Source organism: Zingiber officinale, chromosome 4B (assembly GCF_018446385.1).
Source record: "Zingiber officinale cultivar Zhangliang chromosome 4B, Zo_v1.1, whole genome shotgun sequence".
NCBI classification, from domain to species: domain Eukaryota; kingdom Viridiplantae; phylum Streptophyta; class Magnoliopsida; order Zingiberales; family Zingiberaceae; genus Zingiber; species Zingiber officinale.
The window spans coordinates 101,801,907-101,823,633 of NC_055993.1; the positions used below are offsets into that span (position 1 = coordinate 101,801,907).

Here is a 21,727-nt window from a genome sequence, read left to right on the forward strand (position 1 = left end):
TTCACTTTTTAATTTGTTCCATCATATTTGTGAGAATAAAATGGAAGAACTTTACCACTACTACTGAAGCTTCACTGATTATATTCAACAATTGTGTAGATACGAGACACAAACAAGGAAGTAAATGGGAAAAATTCTATAGAAATTGTCACAGCAATTGAACTGCTTATGAATGTGAGTAAAGTACAAGTAATCAAGAAAAAAACATATAAATGTATCATCTCAATGAGCATCACAAGATGAATGTTAAACCACACAAACGTTGAACAAAATATACAAACTTGTGAGATCAAATACATTTTGGAAATTCTTATAGATTTGCTCGAATTATTACTGAGACAAACCAATTATCAACAAAAGGAGGGGGGAGAGCTTGAGAAAGCTGTAGATGCACTTTAGATATATAAACTTCACCGGAAGCTGCAATGCTTGTAGGTTCAGCGACAAGAGTGAAAGAAAAGTTTAATCGTCACCTAATTTTAATATCTGCTCAGTGCTGAATGTGGATCTGAAAGACACTCAAGAAGATCAACAAATTGAATGTTTTCGCTTAATCAACATAAAAAGATGTATATTACCACTGGAATTGATAGTGCATGTGTTCTTTTTAAAATGTATGGAAATGTAAACTTAAAGCACTGGCCAGGTCATGTGATTGGTAACTTGACCTTTTGATGAATGACCAGGTCCTGTGCTTGGAATTATATATATGTGATCATGTGGAACTCTAAAGCTTGTTGCTGACACATTTGCAATTGACTTAGCCTGAGGTGATACGTATAGAACACAGAATAAGAAACATGAAGATTATTAAATAGCTCATAGAATAAAATGGACACAAGCAATTTGAGAAAACTTAGTCGATGGCATGTTAAGTGACAATGAGGTAATTCAATAAGAAAACACAAGATGCAGTATGAACAAAGTGATGATTAGGGTGCAGCGGTTAGGCGCTTCAGCGATTAGGCCTCCCAACGAATAACCAGATGCTCAGGTTTGAGTCTCAGCTGCGACGTATGTAAGGAATTTTTCCTCAAGTGAGAAGCGGACCTAAGAACGTTGGTTGTCTGGATGAGCCTCTGTGAGCTCTTCTTGATTTAACTTGGTAGCTGGTGAGACACTTTCATAGGGTCAGGCCAATTACCCCAGGATTAATTGGTTCTAGGAGCTAGATATCTAGTGCTAACTATAAAAAAAAAGTGATGATTCCTTATTAGCATTAACACACCTCGGCCTTGTCCTCTTCATCTGTTGTAATATCATTATAAGGGATGTGCTTGATGTTAGGCCAATAAGAACCGATGTTCTTTTGGCAATGTTGCATAAGCTTTGCACTGCATCCAGAAATCATCAATTCCTCCAGTGAGGCAGGCATCCTGGGTAGTGACTTAAGTTCTAGAGCAAAATCTATTCCAAGAGACCTGAGTGATGAAAAGCTCTTCAAACTTGTTGGTAAAGATTGCAGATGAGGCATCTGTCCCAATTGTAAATATTCCAAAGACTCCCGACATTGCAACAACCACTCCTCTATCTCAGAAGGGAAACAAGTGAACTCGAGAAGCACTAAGGGATTTTCTATGTTAGTTTTGATAGAAAGGGTGTTTAGCCTTTCTAGAATAGGCAAAATGGGTAGATAGAAGATGTCGTCCATATCAATCTTTTCAAGTGAAGGTAATGTTCCCTTCTTTTTCTTTGTGGCACTTTGTTCTGTTGTTGTTGCAGGATGTTGAAGAATAGAAAATGTTGTAGCGAGTAATTTGGGGCAGCAATTAATAATCAATTTTCTGAGGGAGACAAGTGCCATCAAGGACTCCAATTCACATAATTTGTCACAATCAGAAATCCACAATGTATGCAACGCTGTCAGATTATGCAAATACTCTATGTTCGGAAGAGACACCAAATGATGGCAATCTGATACTATCAACTCTTCGAGGGAGGTAAGGCCTTCAAGGCATAGACCCAATGACTCTTGCAAAATGTCAGAGTTTATAAATTTTAGGTCTTCAAGGGAGGAGGGAAGGATGGTAGCAGCTTTATTACTTGCAGAGTGATCAATAACTGAGGAAGATAATACCGCATGCTTCCTTATCTTGTCTTCTAAAAATTCCTGTGACTCAACCTCAGTAGAGAGGAATTTTGGGCAATCATAAATGTACAGAGATGTAAGAGACTTTATAATATATAAGCCTCCAGGTGAAGTCAAGGCTTCACCATTGAAAATACGCAAGCTTTGAAGTGCAGTCAGATGTTCTAGCTCATTTGCTAAAGGAAGTGATTCCATGTTCGGTGAACAATATAAATACAATTCAGTGAGCAAAATGAGACCTCGTAGACAACTTGCCAAATATTTGTGTTCTTCAAGAATTCCAAGTTCTTTCAGTGATGACGGAAGGATATTATCATCCCCTTCACCAATTGATCCAATCTGTGCAATCCCTGGGCAGCCATCAATTCGAAGGCACTCGAGGGACATTAGCTGCTGAAATCCTCCAAATGTCCTAGAACCATTAGAACACTTGTAGGACAGTGGAAGAGCTTCTAACCCCAAATCTCCCATCCAAAGATTCTCTATAGACAACGGAAGGCCAGGAATTTTCTGTAGTTTCGGACAGTTTTGAATTTGAAGACATTTGAGATGAGGGAACCATATATAGTCATCCGCACCATTCCATTCCTCCCAAAGGGGAAGGTCACGAAAATCAAGATTCTCTCAAACTGGAAATTGTATGTCAATACGATCGGAGAAGTGACAACCCAAACTTCTTATAGCTTTCATGTGACTCAACTTTAGAAACTTAAGGCAGGGCAACTTCCATAGAGGGGGCAGTTCTTCACAACTTGTACAAGAATCTAGTTGAAGAAGCTCAAGCCGAGAAAGAGATGGAGTATCCATCCATGGTGCAGGCATAGCACCTTCATACCATGTAATGATGAGTTCTCTAATTGTGGGAGGGGGTTGTAGAGTTGTCAAAACCTCCTGATGATCAATGTCAGGATTACTTACTCCATTCCAGAAGAGTTTCAATCTTGTGAGAAGAGTTTCAATCTTGTGAGATGACGTTTCTTGACCGAGTTGACCATATTGGCCTCTTCAAGACTCCGCACATTGGAAAGTTGTTTAATAGATAATTGACGAAGATTATCCATATTCATCAACTCATCAATTCTATATCCGGGTTTTGTGCCCACAGTGAAGCATAATTCCTGGAGGGATGTTAACTTTCTTATTTTAGCCACTGAGAGAAATGCATCAATATCCACTTTGTATACATGTCTTAAGTTGATCAACTTGTATGCATCTTTTGCGAGACTGGGATGGTATCCATCACCAATTAGTGTTTGTAAGAAGTAGAACTTACATTTTGATAGTGATGGTAGTAGCAAAAAGCCTGATATTTGTAGAAATCTTAGTTTTACGAAGTCACTGATGCTTTTGCTTTCCAAACACTGATCAGAACCTACTTTGGAATAATTAGAATGCATAATCAATACTCAAATTCTTCTTGATGATTTACACGCATCTCGAATAAAATTATCAAATTGTTGATGATCGCCATCATACTCTATCCAAAGGGTTCGCAAGTGCTGGAATTTGCACAACATTTTACCTAATTCATGGAGTTGAGCGGGGTGGTTACTGGTAAAAGATATATGGCAGATGGCATTGTAATCCAAAATGCAAGTTGGAGCGCCATGTATAATTCTACAACATTCATAGCGTGAGACATAACAAGCAAGACCGTTCAGCATATCATGCATGGTGTAATAGTCTTGTCCTAAACCATAAGGTGCATTGCAAGTTTGACCAATCCAAATTGATCTCCAAATGTAGGTATGAATATCAAAGAAAGATTTATTGCACAACATATCAAAGCAGCAGTTAGCTATGTCCTCATCTGAGCCCTCCTCTAATCCATCCAAGTAAATTAGGCCTGCTGCCACCCACATGCACACTAGCTTTTGTTTATTGAATTTGTAATCTTGAGGAAATATGCCGCAGTAGGAAAAGCACCGCTTCAAACGTGGTGGAAGCATCATGTAACTGAGTGTTAGAGATGGAATGAAATCGTACTTTGAATCTTGTGGCATTTTCCATAATTCACTTCTTGAAATGCTCGTCCAGTGATCTACTTCTAGTCTACTGTTCAACGCTCCTCCAATTGACTTTGCTAGAAGTGGTACACCTTTCAATTTCTCTACTATTTCTTCGCCAATTTCTTTAAGGAGTGGGAATCTATTTGGGTCTTGACCAACAAATGCATGCTCATAGAGGAGTGAACGACATTCATCATTTGATAAGCCCTGCAACATCATTGGCTCCATTGTGACTCCTCTCATTACTTTTGAGACCATCTTCGCAACTGATGTCAATCTAGTTGTTAATATTATCCAACTACCCTTTTGGCCATATAGCAATGGAGCACATAGTTTCTCCCACTCTATCTGGTTATTGTCATCCCAAGCATCATCTAAGACAAGTAAAAATCTTTTGGAATGTAACTTCTCCTTGAGCTTCACTGGTAGTTGTTCCATTGGTCCAAATTCAGATCGGCTAGTTGAATACTCTAGAATTTTCTTCATAAGACTTGATGCATCAAAATCAGTTGAGATGCATACCCAGATTTTGATGTCGAAGTGTTCCTTCTTCACGTTTTCAAAATGATCAAAGACTTGTTGAGCGAGTGCAGTCTTCCCCATACCACCCATGGCTACCAAAGGAAGGAAATGCACATTCTCACTGATTTGAATTTCAGATTCTTCCACGGATTCCCCCAACAAATACTGGATGATTGTCCCTTTTTCTTCCTCACGTCCTTTAAATGATAATACAGGTAAAGAAGAGGTGATCCTACTTTGGATAGAAGACAACGGTAGAATCTCCTGCTGCATTTGTCCAGTGCTGTTGCCATCCTTTTGCATCACCAGTGTCAGAAAATTCTGGACATCTGAAGCAGAGGTGTTCAAGTTCTTCACGCATGTCCTTAATCTCCCAAGAACATCATCAAATTTCAATAATCTTTTTGCAGCTTTAACAGTAGCATCAACCATTCTAGAAAGCCTATTTTTGTCACTGTTAGCTTTCTTCTTCCGTTCAAGATATTCCAGCTCATCCAGTACTTCCTCGGCCTCATCGATCCCATCCCTGAACTGCCAAAGCCACTCCATTAATGCTGGATTAGAAATTCATACATAGTTAATCTACCTTCGGCAAAACCAACAACTGCTTGGATATGAGGAAGTGAGCGTTTGAGGTTTTGCAATTCTTCTTGCAAGTCGGTTTTCCAGTAGTACTGATCTCGCACATAAGTAGTGGCTGCATCAATTAGTTTATTGATGGCATAACTTGCACTTGCCTTCTCCAGGATTGGCGAGACTACGTCCATAGCTGCTGCTATTGATCAATAATTTTAGATAAATGATATACTGTTCATAATCATCTTTGGTTTATTAAAAGAAACACATAGTAGCTGGGATCTCAGAAACAAATCTGCAATAGAAACAATAAAGGAACAAAAGGGGAACATCTACTTGTTAACCTAAATTAAACGTGTTCAGACAACTTGCTCTGGTCACCAGGAACAAAAGGTAAATGAACAAACAAAGCTTCAGCTATCCATCAATGATTTAAGATAAACTAGATATTATTCATGATCTTCAACTTCCTAAAAAACACATATAATAGCCGAGATCTTAGGAAAAAAAGAAAATTAGTTACACAAACAGAAAAAGGATCAAAGAGGAATATATCAGATCTACTTGTTGTTTACAATTAAACTTGTTCAAATAATAATGTGTTCAGACAATAATAAATAGACTGTTGGAGTGTATACCGAAAACCTAAGCTTTGTAAACATTCATTATGAATAAAGAATCACATTTGGTCAAATTGTCAACATTTGTTTGTAGTTGTTCATATAATTTATATTGTAGATAACATAGTATGTGGTGTCACATGCAGAAGATGATGTTATCAGTACCTTATAGCTCACGACTAAAATGGAAAGGAACAAACCATTAGAAGGTCGTAGTGTAATTAGGTATTAGTTTATCTTGACTATATAATTACACTAGTACACTCAGAGTGTATTGAGTAGGACCATTAGAGGTCGTTTCTTTTATACTGACTTTATAAAGGAATAAAGACCTCAGTTATTATGGAAGTGTGTGCTCTTAATCCTAATATAATAACAAGCACATATGTTTGATATTTATTTCTTTAATTTATCAATCGGTGAGATTTAGTTCGATGAATCAATAAACCCGATAAGTTGGGAAATGGTATCACTTATAGTGTGTATTGTTGATTATAGAAGAAAACTGTGTCCTAGAGATACTAGATTGATAATGTCCTCAAGAGGAGCTCATAAAGATTGTCATATTAAACCCTGCAGGTGGACTTAGTCCGACATGATAATAAGATTGAGTGGTACTACTCTTGGATTTAGATATTAATTAAATGAGTTGTCAGTAACTCACTTAATTAGTGGACATTCGATATCTTAAACACAGGGAGACTAACACATGGGGCTCTGATATGTAATTTGAGATTGGCTATCAGTGATTGATAGTTCTCAAATGGAAATATCATAGATCTAAGACTGCACGGGGTCTGTAATTTTGAGGAACCAAAACCAATTCCTCCTCTCGGTCCCTATCGTAGCCTCTTATTTATGAGTTCTATACCCACCTATAGCCACCTTCATACCCATGGTGTAGGGGCCGCCAAGCTAGCTTGGGATCAAGCTAGGGCCGGCCAAGCCTCTTGAACCCAAGCTAGTAGGGCCGGCCAAATTAAATTAAAAAGAAATTTAATTTTAATTTTTATTATCATGTGGAAGATATAATTTAAAGAGAATTAAAATTAAAATATCTCTCTTGTAAAAGATCTACAAAGATTAAAGAAAGAGATTAGATCTCTTTCCTTATTTGTAGATTGGAGAGATGTTTTATTTTCTCTTTAAAATTATTCACATGTTGATAAAATTAAAATTATAGAAATTTCCTTTTATCAACCATGAAGAGATTTTAAAGAGAAATTTTATTTTTAAAATTTCCGGAAGCAATTAGGAAGTTTTAATTGTTAATTAAAACTTGTCCAATTTACTGTGGCCGACCATGAGATTGTAATTTGGGAAATTTTATTTTATTTTCTCATTAAATCATGGTAAGGAAATTGAGGAAATTTTATTGTAATTAAATTTCCTAATTTTGCCTAGGCCAATAAAAGAAGGGTGAGGGTGCCTTCATGAGACATGACATCTATTATTCCTCTCCTCTTTTGTTCCTTGGTGTGGCCCCTCCCTCTCCTCCTTCCTCTTGTGGTGGCGAACCTCTCTCTTCCATTGGAGCTCTTGTGGTGGCGGATTTGAGATAGAAGAAGAAGAAGAAGAGGAGAAAGCTAGCGTCTCTTGGAGCTTGGTTAGTATTTTGGTTTCCTCCTTGGTGAAGTTTTCCTTTGTGGCGAACCTTGCTTGGAGGAGAAGAAGGTGGTTGGTGGTTTCGTCTCGGAAGATCGTTGCCCACACAACGCTTCGAGGTTAGAAGAGGAATACGGTGAAGATCAAGAGGTTTTTACAAGGTATAACTAGTAATTTTTCCTTTCCGCATCATAGTTATTTATGGAAATAATACCAAATACAAGAGGCTTACGCTTTTAGAATTCTTATGTTTTTCAAGTTGTGTTCTTTTGTTTTTCTTTTCCTTGTGATTTGATTGTTCTCTTTGGTTAACCTAAAGTTATTTTAGGAAATTAAATATTATCTTCTATAAAATGTTTTGTTTAGTCGGTGGTGGTTGCTCCCATATCCAGAAGGTCATGTGCCTCGCCAGCGTCAGTCTGGGAACCAATTATGAAATTAATATTTAATGGAATTAATAACTTAAGGAGACTTGGGTCAATAATGTTAAGTTCGGAGATCCAAGTCAAAACCTAAAAGAACAAATAGATTAAGTTTTGGATCAAACGTGTTAAGTTCCATGAGCGATCCAAAATTTAATTTAAAAGAACACGTGGTAGCTAGGAAAAGGTTCGGACCTTTCTGACAAAATTTTTTATGCGGAACCTATAGGTTTTAAGTGTGAACAAATTGGTATCATAGCTAGATTTTCGCCTGTGTATTTGGTATTTAGTTTAATTATGCGCATGTCATAAATTTAGGAGGGATAATAGTAGGATGTCTAACTTTGTGAATGGAGGATCCAACTATTATGGCTTTTAGTTATTATGTGTGTGATTGGACCCTTGGACATGTCGAGGGCATTAATATGTGTGTGCATGATTGTATTTAAATACAGTAGGCTGTATTTAGTTTTATTAGGATTTTATTTTGATCTAGATACATATACATTCCTTTTATGGAATATAGGATCAAAATGTAAAATTCTATTTATGTCATGGATCGAATCTTCAGCGTGGAACCTTCTAAGGACCGAGGCTAACCAGGAGGCAAGATGGATCGACAGTGCCGGGCGGTGGCAAATATGGCGAAATGACTTGGGACCTGCGGAGGACGATTAGAGATAAAAGCCATAATAGTTGAAAATTAAATTTTCTATTTATTGCTTTATATTGTATGTGCATGTTAGTTTACAAATATTAAGTAGGCAGCATAGTTAAAATTCTCGTTTATAAATAACTAAGTGGGAGAGGATTTTAAATAAATCTCACGGTCTCCATTCTTGGTTTGTAAGTGATGCAAACAAGCTTGCGCGTGAGTGCCTTCCTCCATAACGGATGAGTTTGTTTGTGGATCACTGAGCAAACTTCCTTTTGGATGGTATAGGAAATTAATTAAGAGCGTGTGTTCTTCCCCAACCGGAAGGGGCATAATCTTATTAATGGACTTAGTGTCAAGTAATGGTACACTTAGACATCTAATAGTATCCTCCCAACGGAGTCACTATTATTTGTGTGACCAAATATACCAACTATTAATTTTATTTGTCGAAAAGTTGGTTGTGACAAGATAATAAAATTAATGGGTTAAAACTCTTCTTTTACAAATGTTGAATTTATACGTCCACACTAACGTGGCATCAAAATTCACGGTGTGATGAGTGTTGGTTAATTTAAAATAGTATTGTTTGAGGAATCGATATTATTCTAAATTTAGAGTTACGACAAAGTTATTTGTGATTCTTGATGACTTTGCCAACATCCATCATACTTAATAAAATAGACTTCTGGACTAATTCATAGATTGGAAAAGGACCGGACATTGTTACATTCTTGAAAGCTATAAATTTATCGAACCTTGTCACAGTCCACCTGGTGAATCAACGAGGAGATTGAATATCATAAGAGATGGGTAAAGGCGGATGAGACGGCGGTGTTACATTTGGCTTCAATGTCAAATGTATTGCAACATCGGCGTAAAGATTTACCAACAGCATGATATTATGAACAATCTCGAGGAACTCTTTCGTCATCGTGATAGGGCTTCAGGCGAAGCTATGAGAAGATAATGACAGACCACCGTGCGAGAGGTACTCTGAGGGTATCCTAAAGATGATGGCTTATCCGAATGAGATACAAATCCTTGGAGGAGAAATTGATGGAAACCGGATCGATATGATCCTCAAACGCTACCTAAGTTTTGAGCGTTCCCGAACTATAATATGAATAAGAGGATTTATTCATTGGGGAACACATTGTGAACTTCAAGGCCGGAAGGATTATTTAACACCTCAATTCACTATCTTTGAAAATGGTTACTTCTAAACCGAGGAGGAAGAAGAAGAAGAAAAGTGGCTCGTGAAAGTGAATAAATCTCGGAGTCTGATTTAAAATTTGGAGTGAAGTAGAAGGCAGTGCTTCATCGCAAAACATGTCGAGGCGTTGGAGGCGCCCTCGTGGGAATCGAGCAACAAAGGTATATCTCACGTACTCAGTTGTTGAACATGTTTAGCGTGTTATCTACCAGACTGGTGTGTGAACACGGAAGCCATGATCATGTCTGCGATTCCTGCAGGGTTCCGAGAAACCCAGACATTAATGGCGAAGGAGATTACTATCATACGGGCGAGTGGCGGTGCAATGGAGATGTCTACTTATCTTTTAGTAGAAATAGAAATTGATTTTAAGAAATTGTCTTTATGTACTCAGGTTTAGAAAGAATTTAATTTCGGTTTAAATTATTTAGATGGATATTCGATTTCTTTGATGAACGATGTAGTTATTAAAAGAAATAAAGTGATTATCTATTCGGTGCATTAGTCGACTTTGTATACTTTAAATCCAATTTCTTCCACAAAGCAAAACATGAAAATTTATAATTCATCTTCTAACTCGAATAAGAAAAAACCTTCGGAAATGAACCAAGCGTATCTTTGGCATCAGGCAGTCGTATATTAACAAAGTAGGATTCGAGAGGCTTATAAAAGATGGACTTTGAGTTCGTTAGAGTTGGAAAATTTTTCAACTCTTGCTTAGAAGGTAAAATGACAAAAGGCCGTTCAACCGAGGGATATAGAGCCAAAGAAGTGTTAATTGTTCACTCGATTTGTGTGGTCTATATCCGTCAAGAGGAGGTTTGAATATTTTGTCTCTTTCATGACGATTATTCAAGATATGGATACATTTACCTAATGCTTCGCAAGTCCGAGTGATTTGATAAGTTCGAAGAATATGAGGAGAAACGACTAGGTAAAGTATCAAGACACTATGATGCGATCGTGGTGGCGAATACCTCTTGAGAGAGTTTAGGAATTACTTATCGAGGAGGGATTCAATCCCAATTATGCACTGGAACACCCCAGAATGGTGTGGCGAGCGAAGGTATAAGACTCTTATGGAAATGGTTGGATCGATGATGAGTTATTGAATTACCAAGTCGCTTGGGATATGCTCTGAAACAACGATATGTTCGAACTTAGATACCTTTAAATCGGTTTCTTACTCCCATAGAATTGTGGAATGGGCGAAACCCGCAAGACATTCGGATTTGGGGTAGTCCAAAGCGTGTCAAACCGAATCTTGATAAGTTAGAATCCGCATGTGAAGTTCGCGTGTTTATAGGATATCGAAGCGAAAGGTGGTTTATTTTATAGTCTAAAGACCAGAAGGTCGTTGTTAGCACCAATGCCCGGTTTTTGAAGAAGACTATATAATGGATCACAAGCCCAGAAGATGTGAGTTGTTTGGAAGAACTTAGAGGACGTATAAACTTGCCATGCAAGACAAGATGAAGTACCAGAGAGAGCAACACGTGTCACACTGATAAACAACCACGACAGTGCCTCGTCGTAGTGGGAGTTAGGCAACCTGAAAGATTTATGTTTTGGGAGAGTCTTGGACTTGATCCCGGATAACCTGATCCACGAACATACGACGAATGAGCACTCCAAGATATAGATTCTTGGCAAAAGCGATGAATTACAAATAGAGTCCATGACTTCAATAAGGTCCGAGCTTGTAGAACCACGATGGTATAAAGCCGTTGGATGCAGTGGATCTAAAGGAAAAGAGGGAGACGGGAAGGTAGAAACCTTCAAAGCTAGGCTTGTTGCGAAGGGTACACTCGGAAAGAGGGAATCGATTATGAGGAAACCTTTTCACCGGTGGCCATGCTTAAGTCTATCGGATACTCTTATCCATTCGCTCATGGATTATGAGATTTGGCAATGGATGTCAAGATGCTTTCCTTAATGGAAGTCTTAGAGAACATCCGTATAGAAGCAACCGAAGGGTTCGTTGAAAAAGGCAAAGAGCATCTAGTGCTGAAGCTCAATCGGTCCGTTTATGGACTAAAGCAAGCTTCAAGATCTTGGAACATCCGTTTAATGAAGTAATCCAGTATGGATTTATTCAAAGTCCGGATGAGTCTTGTGTATATAAAAGTGTAACGGAAGCGTGGTGGTATTTCTTGTACTATCGTAGATGATATTTTGCTAATTGGCAACAATGCCAAGGTATTATCGACGTAAGGGTATGGTTGTCCAAACAATTTGATATGAAGGACTTAGGAGATTGCGCACACATTCTTGGGATCGAAGTTATAAGGATCGTAAGAAAAGAATGTTGTACTTATCCCAATATAGATACGATCCTTGCTCGTTTTAGCATGCAGGATTCCAAGAAAGGTTTCTTACCTTTTAGGCATGGAGTAGCTTTATCTAAAGAGATGTCTCAAAGGACATCGAAAGAGATAAATGATACGAAAGCGGTTCATACGCAGGAAGCCTAATGTATCTGAATTACGAGACCGATATCTGCTTTCAGTGGGCGTGGTCAGATATCGGGTAACTCGACAAGGACATTGATGGTAGTATATTAAAGTACGAGAAGGACTAGAGATTATATGCTAGTTTAGCAAGACGATCTGCTCACATGGGTTACAGTTGATTCGATCAATCGATAGGGATATGTAAGTTTACATCGGTATGTGTTTACTTTAGGTGGAGCCGTTTCATGGAGGTGTTAAGCATCGTTTGGACTCAACCGTGGAAGCCGAGTATGTAGCTCCTAAAGGCGAAAAGCGATATGGCTCGGGAACTTTCTAATGGACTTAGATGTGATTCTGGTTTGCCAAATCATCACGATTTATTGTGATAATAGCGATGCAGTTGAAACTCGAAGGAACCACGAGCTCGTAAGGCAAGTAAGCATATAGGCAAGTACCACGATCGAGATATCGTGCGAGGAGAAGTTATCAAGATCATCAACGATAACTGGCGGATCCTTTCACTAAGGCCCTTGGTGCTTTCGATCGGTATGGAGGAATGAATCGGATGTATGGTAGAAGATATGGCGACTTAGTCGTTAGTATAAGTGGGAGATTGTTGGGTGTATCGAAAGCCTAAGCTTTGTAAACATTCATTATGAATAAAGAATCACATTGGTCAAATGTCTACATTTGTTTGTAGTTGTTCATATAATTTATATTGTAGATAACATGGTATGTGGTGTCGCACACAGAAGATGATGTTATCGAGATATAAATTATAAATGATTACGACTAAAATGGAAAGGACAAACCATTAGAAGGTCGTAGTGTAATTGGGTATTAGTTTATCTTGACTATATAATTACACTAGTACACTCAGAGTGTGTATTGAGTAGGACCGTTAGAGGTCGTTTCTTTTATACTCGACTTTATAAAGGAATAAAGACCTCAGTTATTATGGAAGTGTGTATCCTAATATAATAACAAGCACATATGTTTGATATTTATTTCTTTAATTTATCAATCGGTGAGATTTAGTTCGATGAATCAATAAACCTGATAAGTTGGGAAATGGTATCACTTATAGTGTGTATTGTTGATTATAGAAGAATCGTGTCCTAGAGATCTAGATTGATAATGTCCTCGAGAGGAGCTCATAAAGATTGAATTCTACAGGTGGACTTAGTCGACACGATAATAAGGTTGAGTGGTACTACTCTTGGATTTAGATATTAATTAAATGAGTTATCGAGTAACTCACTTAATTAGTGGACATTCGATATCTTAAACAGTGAGACTAACACACTCATAATAAGAAGGAGCCCAAAATATAATTTGGGATTGGTCGGTAGTTCAATGATAGTTCTCTAGTGGAATGAATTATCATTGATAAAATTAAGTTGTGTGTTAAGGGCGAACACGGGATCTTAATTTTATCGGAGACCAAACCAATTCCTCCTCTCCCTATCGTAGCCTCTTATTTATAGAGTTACCCACCATGCCACCTTCTACCCACCCGATAGGGTGGGCCAGCTTGGGAACAATGAAGTATTTGGAGTATAAATTGGTGGCGGCCTAACTGAACCCAAGCTAGAGGGCATAATTAAATAAAAAGAAATTTAATTTTAATTTTATTATCGTGGAAGATATAATTTAAAGAATTAAAATTAAAATATCTCTCTAAAAGATCAAAAGATTAAAGAAAGATTAGATCTCTTTCCTTATTTATAGATTGGAGAGATGTTTTATTTTTCTTTAAAAATTATTCACGTGTTGATAAAATTAAAATTATAGAAATTTCCTTTTATAACCATGAAGAGATTTTAAAGAGAAATTTTATTTTTAAAATTTCGAACAAATTAGGAAGTTTTAATTGTTGATTAAAACTTGTCGAAAGAGTATGCACATTGGATTGAATTTGGGAAATTTTATTTTATTTTCTCGAAATTATCAAGAAAATTGAGGAAATTTTATAATTAAATTTCCTAATTTGTAGGCCAAGGAATATAAAAGAAGGGTGAGGTGCCTTCAAGACACAACATCTATTATTCCTCTCCCTCTTTGTTCGTGTGGCGGCCATCCTCTCCTCCTTCCTCTTGTGGTGGCAGACCCTTCTCTTCCATCGAGCTCTTGTGGTGGCGGATACTACTCAAGAAGAAGAAGAGAGAAAGCTAGCATCTCTTGGAGCTTGGTTAGTATTTTGGTTTTCCTCCTTGGAAGTTTTCCTTTGTGGCGAACCTTGCTTGGAGGAGAAGAAGGTGGTTGGTGGTTTCTCGTCTCGGAAGATCGTTGCCCACACGACGTTCGAGGTTAGAAGAGGAATACGGTGAAGATCAAGAGGTTTTTTCTACAAGGTATAACTAGTAATTTTCCTTTCCGCCGCTAGTTATTTATGGAAATAATACCAAATACAAGAGGCTTACGTTCTAAATTTCATATATTTTTCAAGTTGTGTTCTTTTGTTTTTTCTTTTCCTTGTGATTTGATTGTTCTCTTTGGTTAACCTAAAGTTATTTTAGGAAATTAAATATTATCTTTCTATAAAAGGTTTTGTCTAGTCGGTGGTGGTTGCTCTCATATCCAAGAAGGTCATGTGCCTCGCCACGTCAGTACTGGGAACCAATTATGGAAATTAATATTTAATGGAATTAATAACTTAAGGAGACTTGGGTCGAACGTGTTAAGTTCCGCAGGAGATCCAAGTCAAAACCTAAAAGAACAAATAAATTAAGTTTTGGATCAAACGTGTTAAGTTCCGTAGGCGATCCAAAATTTAATTTAAAAGAACACATGGTAGCTAGGAAAAGGTTCAGACCTTTGTACAAAATTTTTGTACAGTGGAACCTATAGGTTTTCCGAGTAGCAACCAACATAGACTTGTTCAGACAACTTTCCTCTAATCTGTATGGAAAAAAGGTAAATTGATATCGATCATTAGACAACCGAGAGAGAAAGAGAAAGATGCAGCAGAGATACTAAAGAAAAATTTGACCAAAAAAAGAAAAGGTGGAGAAGAAGAAAGTTAGCATGATTACCTGCAGGTTGAACTTGTACAGAGCTCGATTGCTATCTTGTTAGATATGCAAAGAACCAAGAAGACGACTTGACTTTCTGTGAACTTTCCCGTTAATTAATTGGATCTGCATTGCAATATTTTCTGCTTTATGCTTTTCGCCCTTGGAGTTTTCATATGATCGAAGTTGAACCGAGCTCAATGGTATCCAGTTAGATCCGCACAGAAACCATTAAGATATATGTAAATTATTACACTTTTAATTACTATTTAATAATAAATTAACCTAACTCTAAGTATTATTTATCATATCATACCTACATATTTACCATCAAACAGTTCTTTAATTTATAACAAAATTTAATTTAATCTTAATTTATTTGTCATAATTATATAGTAATTAATTAATCTAACTTGTGCATTTCTTTGAGAGTCTGACATAGAATTTCATTAGTTGACAAGTGAAATGAGTGTTAACCTGAAAAAGCTATTACTTTGAAATACTACACTAAGGATGAAACTAGCTAAATAGATTGTCGACTTAGTTCATTTTCAGCGGGAGAATTGAAAACAAAAAAGAGGATTCATATGCTGAAATTATGAGGAGGACAAAGATTGATCAATTTAAATCATGGAAACATATACAATGTTAGAGAAAGATCAATTTTATCTCCCGAACTACGGTGCAGCGGAAGGGCGTCAGGTTATCACCCAAGTTAGTTTGATCCCCGCCTACGGTGCATTTGCAAGAATTTTTCCTTCAAATGGAGCACGCGACCACGGGATGTTGGCGGCTCACTGTGAGTGCTTCCCGATTTATCCTAGCGGACGATGGGAAACTTCCATGGGACCAAACCGGTCACCCCACGTTCAGTGTTACCTGGTTTATCATTTTTTTTTTTTGAGAAAGATCAATTTATGGTCATTTACCTCCCTTCATATAATCTAGGGAAGGGATGTGAGGAGTGTCTCGGGTGAGAGTAATCACTTTTTGTTGCAATTACAATGAGAAAGATCAATTTATAGCCCCCACGGGTTGGCATAGTTGTTACTTACATGTGTGGTTGCTCCAATAAGTCTTGGGATCAATTTTCAGCAGGTCAAAAATGTCTCGTTCGATGTCGGACCTCTCCTATGCAAAGGGCTACTGTGCTAGGGCAAAATGCTTCTGTGATTTACTTGTCTGTATCTAGCCAGGGGGTCAATGATACTGGGTCTCTTAGGGTGAGCATTATCACCTTTTTGCTCCAAGAGAAGGATCAATTTATTGTCCCCACCTTGTGGCGGTTGGTATCTACATGGATGTTTGCTTTAATACATCTTGAGGTTAATTTCCAACGGATGCAAAAATATCTCGTTGGGTGTCTGATCTTCCCTATGCAAAGGGATGCTATACTAGGGCAAAATGTCCTTCGTGATTTACCTATCTAAATCTTACCGTGTGGCGGGTGATACTGGGTCGTTTAGGATAAACGATATCACATTTTACTCCAAGACAAAGGTGAATTTATAGCCCCCCAGCCCCCCCACCGCGAGCCTATTTAAGTTGGTACCCAAGTGGTCGACTTGTATCAATAGGTAAGGGTTCGAGTCATGACTGTGACAAATAACCTCTCATTTAGGGAGTTACTTAATACTTGATTTACCTCCCTTCATCTCACCATGGAGCCAACGATGAGGGGGTACTTGGCGTGAGCGTTATCATGTTTTGTATCAAACAAAAGGATCAATTTATATGCCCCCAGGGTAATGGTGCAATAGCAGGGTGCTTTCTCAATTTTCTAGACATCAAAGGATTAAGTCATAGTCTCGGCAAATTAACAGCTCTAGAGGAATTTCCCTTAATGGGTGTTTGACCTAAAACATTGGGTTGATAGGCTGGCCATTGCAAGCACTTCCCGATTTGCACTACTAGCAGGTGGAAAACTTTCGTAGGGTGGGGTTGGGTTGATCATCCCAAGATTAATCGGCGTAAGCTAGATACCTAATGCCAATTAAAAATAAAATAAAATGATCAATTTATATTTCCTAGACATATAAGGATCAAGTCTTTGTTGGATCATGGAAGTCACTAGAGGATGGGTGAATAGCGATCGAAATTTGTAATCGAATTAGAGTAAGCAGCGGAAAAATAAAAGCATAAAACACAATGCTAGCACGAACCAGTTTTACTTGGTTCAGAGCCTTCGTCAACTCCTACTCTAAGGCCCGCACTCGTCGAGTACTTTCATTGGGCAATTCACTAGCAGTTCGAAAAGTGTTTACAAATGAAAGTACAAGAACTCGTTTAAAAAGAAAATATACCGACAACAATTAAAAATAACTTGAGCCGCAAGTTGTCGGAGAAGCGTCGTCGCGTCGCAGGAGCAGAGCGCAAAAAAGTAGTCGTAAGAAGCAATTGTTGTATTTCAGCTCTGGAGATAGGTTCCTTATATAGGAGTGCTCTAGGCGCCTGGATCCCTTCCGACCGCCCGGACCGTGACGTAGGCCCAGCCAATCAACGCGCTCCATATCTGCAACGGGATAGAGTTTGCCTTCCGGGCGCTCAAATCTCTTCCGAGCGCCCGGACCACCATTTTCAAGAAGACTCATTTTCCTGCAAGAAAATGTTAGTCCAAGGCAAAATAAAAGTTATACTACCCTGCAAAACAAAAGTGTTAGTTCAATTACAGTCAAGAGTAGATAGAGTAATTAAATTCTGTCTCCTCGAGACCAGAATCTAATCACGATTTCAACTTAGACTTTCGAAATGGATCTAAGTTGGATCGACGCTTAAGTTCCCTAACCGAGAGCGTGTCATCATCAAGTCACTCCCCTCCAGTGACTTACCTTAACTTACCTACCAAACATCTGGTCAGCCCGTCAACCTGTCTGGACTTCGTGCCAGCTATCCGATCAACCTGTCAACCTAGCTGGACTTCGTGCCAGACATCCGGTCAGCCCGTCAACCTGTCTGGACTTCGTGCCAGCTATCCGATCAACCTGTCAACCTAGCTGGACTTCGTGCCAGACATCCGGTCAGCCCGTCAACCTGTCTGGGCTTCGTGTCAGCTATCCGGTTGTCCTGTCAACTTAGCTGGGCTTCGTGCCAGCTATCTGGTCAACCTGTCAACCTAGCTGGACTTCGTGCCAGCTATCATATCAGCCCGTCGACCTAGCTGGACTTCGTGCCAGCTATCCGGTCAGCCTGTTGACCTAGCTGGACTTCGTGCCAGACATCCGGTCAACCCGTCGACCTGTCTGGACTTCTCCTGCACACTTAGTCAAAGTGTTAGATTACAACGAAACTAACTTAACCTACTTTGTCATTTATCAAAACCTGAGTTAGACCGTTAGTGCTAACCACACCAACAGTCTTAGCTTCTACGAACTAATGGATGAATTTTTCTTAATTGACGGTTGACCTAAGAACCCCGAGCTGATGGGTTGCCCGCTGCAAGGACTTCTCGATTTAGCCTGTGGTCAGTGGGAAACTTTTATGGGGGCAAGCCAGTCATCCTAAGATTAGTCAACATAAGCTGGATACCTGGTGTCAACTAAAAAATAAAAAATAAAGAGAGAGAAGGACCAATTTATTGCCCCGGAGCAATGGTTCAGCGACATGACATCTTCTCAATTTCCCAGACATCTAAGGATCGAGTCCCAGCTTCAATAGATTAACGGATGAATTTTCCTTAATAAGTGGTTGACCTACAAACACAAGGTTGATTAGTTGTCCATTACGAACACTTCTAGATTTACCTAGTAGCTGGCAGAAAACTTTCGTAGGGTCAGGTTGATCACCTCTAGGATTACTTGGCATAAGCTGGATACCTAGCGCAAGCTGAATACTTAGCGACAACTAACAAAAGAGATGGATCAATGCATTTGTTAAATTTTTTGTTTAATGGGCGATTGACCTAAGAAGAGCTGATAAGTTGCCTGCTACGAGCGTTTTCCGATATACCTTGATGACCAGTGAGAAATTTCCATGGGACCAAGCCAAGATTAGTCAACGTAAGTTATATACATGGTACCAACTAAAAAAAAATTGCAATTCAGAGTGGGTGAGGTCATCCTGGAGGGATCGAGAAAAATCATAGAGGGATCCGAATTCAGCCCTAGGGCTACGGTCCAATGAATTAGGCACTCTAAGTAGTTAATCAGACATCTAAAGTTTGAATCTTAGCTATGACACACTGCAGAGATTTTTCTCTCATGGGACGACAAATCTAAGAATGTTGGCCAATTAGATGGACATCGACGAGCGCTTTACGATTTATCTTGATGACCGATGGAAAACTTCTATGGAGTTCGAAAAGCATGACAATTAGATTACCAAAAAAAATCAAAATTCAAAAATCTATAGTAGATTTTTCCGAGCAATATAGTTGAATTTTTTCCCGTGGGATGAATAAATATTACAGAACAGTAATGTCAAGACTCAGCAAAGCAATATCATGAATCAGTTATCTTGAATCGTAACCGTCGAACTACCGAGTAATTGTGTTAAGATTTCGAGAATAATCTCATAAGAGTAACTGAAGGTCCATTGAGTAATAATACTTAGTTCTATAAAACCAGTCACAGGAAGGATTGTAAAGCAATATTATCAAAGTCTTACAAAGTAATATTATTGAGATCCGCCGAACAATAATGTTAAGTTTCCGCTGAGCAATAATGTTAAGTGTCCGCAGAGTAACATCAAAGCTCTGCCGAGTAATAACACTCAGTCTCACAGAGCGACAGTAAAAAGGTCCGTCGGGCAATAATGTTAAGTGTCCGCAGAGTAACATCAATACTCCGCCGAATAACGATCAATCTCTCATAGCGACAACATAAAGGGTTGTCCGACAATATTGCATAGTTCCATAGAACAACCACCACTACAAAAAAAAACCTAACAACAATAGTTTTTCATTATTGTCGTAGCTCCTTTAGAACTGTTGTTAAAAACTGTGTTGTTAAAGGAGATGCTCAAAGACAACGGTAAAAGAAGGCAGAGACAACAGCTTTGTAACGATGAAAAACCATTTGTCTTTTTCAAATAAAAAATATTAAATATAAAATATAAAATTTTCTAATATGATAAATCATTTAAAATGCAACATTTGAAAATAAAATTTAATATACAATTTTCCAATATTCAAAAATAATATTTATAATATTCTAAAAAAAAATTATAAGCAACCAACATAATGACAAGTAACAACACTAATAAACAAAGGTAGAGCAACACAGCAACATGAGATTTTTTTTGCTTAGATGCCAATAAAAAGGCGGCATTGTAGCTCTCATTACTTGTTAACAAGTCTCCATTTTTTTAGCTTTTCAACATTCTCCTCAGTACCCTTGAGGACTCTGCTCAAATAAATATATATTACAAATTAATTAGAAACTATAATTGTATACATAACAGATTGATATAAAGTGTTATTGGTGTAACCTCTTAAATTTTCGTAAATTCATTTCAGCCCTCTTTGGTTTCAATAAATAGCATGAAAAATATAAAACCATAAATAAGATTCTAAATCTAATAATTATAAACATCAATAAAAAAAGACTACTGGTTTAGAAATCTAAGTAGTAACTACAAAAAGTTCCTCAATAAAAGGAACATAAACTTTAGAAGTACCTTAAGTCATAAAAAATGTGCTTAGCAACACTAGCTTAGAAAATGGATGCAGACATCAAATGGGTTGATGGAAATAAGATATCCAGCAAACTACAAGAGGAAGCTAGTGAGAAACTATTAAACACTACCAGAAAAAATTCATAAGAAAGTTATGAAGCTCCACATCACCGTTGTCGTAAGGCAGTTTAAAGCTCTTATTGAAGGTCTGGACAGTTTGCTCAAAACCACCAGCCATGGGTATATTTGCTGGCTCGCAGGTCTGGACAGTTTGCTCAAATGGACCCTTCCCTTCACTGCCTAATACCAAGCATGGTTTACCTATCAACAAGACAACAACTCCACGAGTTCATGAGATAGTGAACGAATTGTATTGGATTCATTCGCAGTATTCTCGGGGTGACCTACCAATAACTGCATATCATGTTTAGACTTTAGAGCTATTAGGTGAGACCAGGAAGCAGAAACTAGAGGGAGTTGAAAGGATGCTCCACCGGCTGCTCTAAGGGCTTTTTCGACTTTCGTTGAAGGGACCACAGCAGCTAGGAAGCAGAAAGTCACCATCCTTTGTTTGAGTTAAGTCAAGTTGGCCGGTGAAGAGGAGAGCCGCGTCGGGCGAAGGCAACGGATGAAGATGACTCGACGGCCACAGCGTTCGCTGAGGTAGCTTCACATGAAGAGGAGCAGACGCCTGGTCCATGAAATGGAGAAGGGCCGTCAGCTTGCCTGGTCGAAGGAGGTGCGACGTTGTCCCGGAATGCGGTGGCGGCTGCCTCGGGCAGAAGATGACTCAGGCGGATACGGCGACGGCTCATGATCGCGGCGGGAATGAATCGAAACAGGGGAGATGGGGCTGCTTGCTGTGACCTCTCGGCAGGAGCCACGGGACGGTTGGGGCCGGAAAAAGGCACCAGCGCCGTGCGAAGAGAGGAGGCA

General features: G+C 38.5%; 1 protein-coding gene across 9 annotated transcripts; it reads right to left on the reverse strand.

Moving 5' to 3' along the window:
* Window positions 1–262: 262 nt before the first annotated feature.
* On the reverse strand, window positions 263–21,593 carry LOC121975777 (disease resistance protein RGA2-like). Of its 9 annotated transcripts, none has more exons than XR_006110419.1 (4): window positions 21,200–21,575; window positions 20,795–21,112; window positions 1,229–5,392; window positions 263–508 (listed from the first exon to the last, which is right to left on the reverse strand). XR_006110419.1 is itself a non-coding variant. In XM_042527619.1 (4 exons), exon 4 carries the CDS (start codon window positions 5,167–5,169, stop codon window positions 3,496–3,498), a length of 1,674 nt encoding a protein of 557 aa, XP_042383553.1. In that variant the 5' UTR covers window positions 5,170–5,395; window positions 20,795–20,884; window positions 20,963–21,112; window positions 21,200–21,593; the 3' UTR covers window positions 263–3,495. The 9 variants fall into 9 exon arrangements, 6 of the variants coding, with proteins under 6 accessions (XP_042383553.1, XP_042383555.1, XP_042383557.1 ...); XR_006110418.1 differs by having other exon boundaries at window positions 263–1,109; XR_006110417.1 differs by having other exon boundaries at window positions 669–5,392.
* Window positions 21,594–21,727: the final 134 nt, after the last annotated feature.